The 5,042-nt window shown below is 58.6% G+C and overlaps 1 protein-coding gene across 1 annotated transcript; it reads right to left on the reverse strand.

The window, feature by feature from the left end:
- Window positions 1-598: 598 nt before the first annotated feature.
- LOC144485341 (protein mono-ADP-ribosyltransferase TIPARP-like) lies at window positions 599-4,653 on the reverse strand. Its single transcript, XM_078203539.1, has 4 exons — window positions 4,591-4,653; window positions 4,338-4,525; window positions 2,472-2,738; window positions 599-1,073 (listed from the first exon to the last, which is right to left on the reverse strand). The coding sequence occupies exons 1-4, from the start codon at window positions 4,651-4,653 to the stop codon at window positions 599-601; spliced, it is 993 nt and encodes a 330-aa protein (XP_078059665.1).
- Between the last annotated feature and the right edge of the window lie 389 nt (window positions 4,654-5,042).

Consider the following 5,042-nt stretch of genomic DNA (forward strand, 5'->3'; position numbering starts at 1 on the left):
GTCCCTATCCCTCGATTAGACCCACACTAGGAGCACCGTGCACAGTTCCAGTGTCCCTATCCCTCGATTAGACCCACACTCGGAGCACCGTGCACAGTTCCCGTCTCCCTATCCCTCGATTAGACCCACACTAGGAGCACCGTGCACAGTTCCCGTCTGCAGATTAGGAAGCAGGGCAGAACGTTGAGAAAAATAGCCTTTATTATATAAATAGATCAGTCAATTCACATGACAAAACATTTAAAATATGTTAAATATAAATTTAAATTTCAAATATATTAAATAATCCAACACAGATTCTGTGGAAATCAACCGGGGCGCCCTTAGGACAAGATGAAAGGTCAGAGTTCACGTAGGCCTCAGGCCTCGCAGGATTGGTCACACAAGAATCGCAGAGCCACCCTTGCAAGGGTGGAAGGTAACAGTTCAATTAGGCCGCAGGCCTCTACATTGGCAAAATTCACTGTCCGTGCCAATGAGGTGGCCATTTTGGTTGCCATGGGGAAGCAGCCATTTTGGTTTGCCTATGGGGAAGCGCGGCCATTTTGGTTTGCTAAGTCACGCCCCCCGCCCCACTGCAGCCCCGATTGGCCACGGTTCACTCGATGACAATGGAGTCGACAGCCTGGTACTGGATGAGCCAATAGGGGTAGCACTGGGCGCTGTCGAAGAGGACGTAGATGGTGGGGCGGTCCAGGGAGTTGACGCAGGAGTCGAAGCGGCCTCCGGCCGGCTGGGCGGGGGCCAGGGACGGGGGCCCGGGGGCGTTACGGCTGCCCAGGGCGCTGCGGCCCGTCAGCACCTTGGCCAGGAACATGTGGAGGAGGGGAACCCGGCGGGGGGACAGGCGGCGGGGGCGAACGGGCAGGGCGAATTCGTGGGAGTAGCGCGCCCTGGTGGCAAAGTAGCTCCCGCGACCGTAGAGGCAGCCATTGCGGCCGCTTAGCCCCGGGTCAAAGTTGTGGCAGCCGATGGAGCTCGCCGACTCCGCTGACGTCCCGTGGAAGAGGTGGCGATCCCAGCATCCCGAGGGGCACTCTTCCCACAGCCTCTGGTGGAATTGGGCACGGCATCTTGAGGGGGAGGGAGGAGAGAGAGAGGGAGGGAGAGAAAAATCAGTGACCATTCGACTGCATGCCAACCCCATTCTCCCGTCACGTCCATTACAACCTTTGAACCCCGGCAGGCCACAGCAGAGGGGCAGCTCGGCCCCAAATGAAGCCTGGGCCTTGCCTGGCGATGCTAAGGGGTTTCTATGTTCCTCCCACATTCCAAAGACAGCTCCCCATTCCCCCTCCACCATCCCCCATCTGACTGGAGGCCTGAGACCTTAAATTTCATTAACATTAAATTGCCCCTTAGTGTCCAAAGATGTGCAGGTTAGGTGGATTGGCCATGCTAAATTGTCCCTTAGTGTCCAAAGATGTGCAGGTTAGGTGGATTGGCCGTGCTAAATTGCCCCTTAGTGTCAGGGGGACTAGCTAGGGTAAATGCGTGGGCTTGTGGGGATAGGGCCTGGGTGGGATTGTGGTTGGTGCAGACTCGATGGGCCGAATGGCCTTGTTCTGCACTTTAGCATTCTATGTTCTATGTTATCTGTCAATTATATTAACAATTTGGATGAGAATTTTGGAGGCATGGTTCGTAAGTTTGCAGATGACACCAAGATTGGTGGCAGAGTGGACAGTGAAGAAGGTTATCTTGGATTGCAATTGGATCTTGATCAATTGGGCCAGTGGGCTGACGAATGGCAGATGGAGTTTAATTTAGATAAATGTGAGGTGATGCATTTTGGTCGATTGAATCATGGGCTGGACTTACTCAGTTAATGTCAGGCGCCTGTTCGGGTAACACGGAGGGAGAATTTAGCATGGCCAATGCACAACCAGCAGGTTTGTCAGACTGTGGGAGGAAACCGGAGCACCCGGAGGAAACCCACGCTGACACGGGGGGGGGGTGCAGACTCCGCACAGACATGGACAAGTTGGACTAAAGGGCCAGTTTCCATCCTGTAAATCCCCGACTAGGCCGCAATCGAGGCCTGCGCCGATTCCCAGCTCCAGCCAGGCCGCAATCGAGGCCTGTGCCGACTCCCAGCCCCAGCGAGGCCGCAATCGAGGCCTGCGCCGATTCCCAGCTCCAGCCAGGCCACAATCGAGGCCTGCACCGATTCCCAGCTCCAGTTAGGCCGCAATCGAGGCCTGTGCCGACTCCCAGCCCCAGCCAGGCCACAATCGAGGCCTGTGCCGACTCCCAGCTCCAGTTAGGCCGCAATCGCGGCCTGCGCCGATTCCCAGCCCCAGCCAGGCCACAATCAAGGCCTGCACAACAAGAGGTTAAGGGTTGCAGAGTCTAGGGGTGCAGCGGGGGGTGGGAATGGGAGCCAGGGGTTTCGACCGCCCTCCCTCCCCCCTCTGATGGCGGGGTCACCGGTCCCTCCCCCTCCCCCCACTCAGGAAAAGCCGGCTCACTTGGCATATTTTTCCCAGAGTGCCGCGTTCTGGATTCGGTAGATGTGGGCGATGATAAACTTGGACTCGCTGATGGTTTGGTGAAACATCCAGTACACCATCTGGTACTCCGAGTCTGCCAGCGCGAGTGGGACCCACCCCACCCCCTGGCTCTGGGGGTAGGCCACCCAGGAGACGGGCAATTCGACCCCTGGGGCTGCAGCGTCCCCCCCGGGGCTGGCCGTGTGGTGGAGCGGTTCTCGAGGGAGGTCGGCAGATGGGAGAGTCCTGGCGAGAGAGAGAGGGAGAGATTCACCATTAGATACATCCGTCAGACCCACACTCGGAGCACCGTGCACAGTTCCCGTCTCCCTATCCCCTCGGTTAGACCCACACTCGGAGCACCGTGCACAGTTCTGGTCTCCCTATCCCCTCGGTTAGACCCACACTCGGGGCACCGTGCACAGTTCCGGTCTCCCTATCCCCTCGGTTAGACCCACACTCGGAGCACCGTGCACAGTTCCGGTCTCCCTATCCCCTCGGTTAGACCCACACTCGGAGCACCGTGCACAGTTCCGGTCTCCCTATCCCCTCGGTTAGACCCACACTCGGAGCACCGTGCACAGTTCCGGTCTCCCTATCCCCTCGGTTAGACCCACACTCGGAGCACCGTGCACAGTTCCCGTCTCCCTATCCCCTCGGTTAGACCACACTCGGAGCACCGTGCACAGTTCCGGTCTCCCTATCCCCTCGGTTAGACCACACTCGGAGCACCGTGCACAGTTCCGGTCTCCCTATCCCCTCGGTTAGACCCACACCCGGAGCACCGTGCACAGTTCCGGTCTCCGTATCCCCTCGGTTAGACCACACTCGGAGCACCGTGCACAGTTCCGGTCTCCCTATCCCCTCGGCTAGACCACATTCGGAGCACCGTGCACAGTTCCGGTCTCCCTATCCCCTCGGTTAGACCCACACCCAGAGCACCGCGCACAGTTCCGGTCTCCCTATCCCCTCGGTTAGACCCACACCCAGAGCACCGTGTCCAGTTCCCGTCTCCCTCGGTTAGACCCACACTCGGAGCACCGTGCACAGTTCCCGTCTCCTTCTCCCTCGGTTAGACTACACTCGGAGCACCGTGCACTGTTCCCGTCTCCCTATCCCCTCGGTTAGACCACACTCGGAGCACCGTGCACAGTTCCGCTCTCTATATCCCCTCGGTTAGACCCACACTCGGAGCACCGTGCACAGTTCTGGTCTCCCTATCCCCTCGGTTAGACCCACACTCGGAGCACCGTGCACAGTTCCGTTCTCCTGAACCCCTCGGTTAGACCCACACTCGGAGCACCGCGCACAGTTCCGGTCTCCCTATCCCCTCGGTTAGACCCACACTCGGAGCACCGTGCACAGTTCCCGTCTCCCTATCCCCTCGGTTAGACCACACTCGGAGCACCGTGCACAGTTCCGGTCTCCCTATCCCCTCGGTTAGACCACACTCGGAGCACCGTGCACAGTTCCCGTCTCCCTATCCCCTCGGTTAGACCACACTCGGAGCACCGTGCACAGTTCCCGTCTCCCTATCCCCTCGGTTAGACCACACTCGGAGCACCGTGCACAGTTCCCGTCTCCGTATCCCCTCGGTTAGACCACACTCTGAGCACCGTGCCCAGTTCCCGTCTCCCTCTCCCTCAGTTAGACCACACTCGGAGCACCATGCACAGTTCCAGTCTCCCTATCCCCTCGGTTAGACCACACTCGGAGCACCGTGCACAGTTCCCGTCTCGGTATCCCCTCGGTTAGACCACACTCGGAGCACCGTGCACAGTTCCCGTCTCCCTATCCCCTCGGTTAGACCCACACTCGGAGCACCGCGCTCAGGTAGGGACCCACCTCAGATAGGGGACCATTTCCAGCGGCGAGCAGAACACGGGGCGACGGCAGATTTTGCGATACACCCCATTGGTCAAATCGCTCTCGCTCAGGTCCACCCAGTTGATGACGAACTCCGTGCCGTCCCACGCGAAGCGGAACCGTTTCTGTTCAAGCTTGTAGGATTCTTCAATCTCTGAGGCGAGGGGCTGAGGGAGGAGGAGGGAGGGGGAGGGAAAACAGAGGCACGCACAGATTAACGAAAGGAACCCACTCCCATGCCGCTGCCGCCATCGAGCGCGCAGGAATGTGCAAATTCGGGGCACGAATCAGCCATTCCGCCCCTCCACCTCTACTATCCCATTTGATAAGATCAGTTTGTCCTCTCCCCCCTCCTCCCCGCCATTAACCCTCGACCTCCCCCTCCCCTCCCATCCATCCTCCTCTGCCTCGAATATATTCAGCGCCCCTCCGTCCCCGCTGCTCTCCGTGGGGGCCGAATGAATCCCGCAGACTAATCACTCTCTGAGCGAGTCTTCCTCATCGCCCTCTTCAATGAGATCGGAGAGTCGCTCCTCCGTGCAGCTTTTGACATCCTGAGTAGGATAGGCGTGTCAAACTCCTTGGTAGGCCGAGATTGAAGCCTAGTCCCTGTGTATCACAACTCACACAGGGATGGAGTGGGGCCTAATTCCTTAATAGGCCCAGTTTGAAGCCTCAGCCTTG

Source organism: Mustelus asterias, unplaced genomic scaffold, assembly GCF_964213995.1.
Source record: "Mustelus asterias unplaced genomic scaffold, sMusAst1.hap1.1 HAP1_SCAFFOLD_185, whole genome shotgun sequence".
In the NCBI taxonomy this organism is placed as follows: Eukaryota; Metazoa; Chordata; class Chondrichthyes; order Carcharhiniformes; family Triakidae; genus Mustelus; species Mustelus asterias.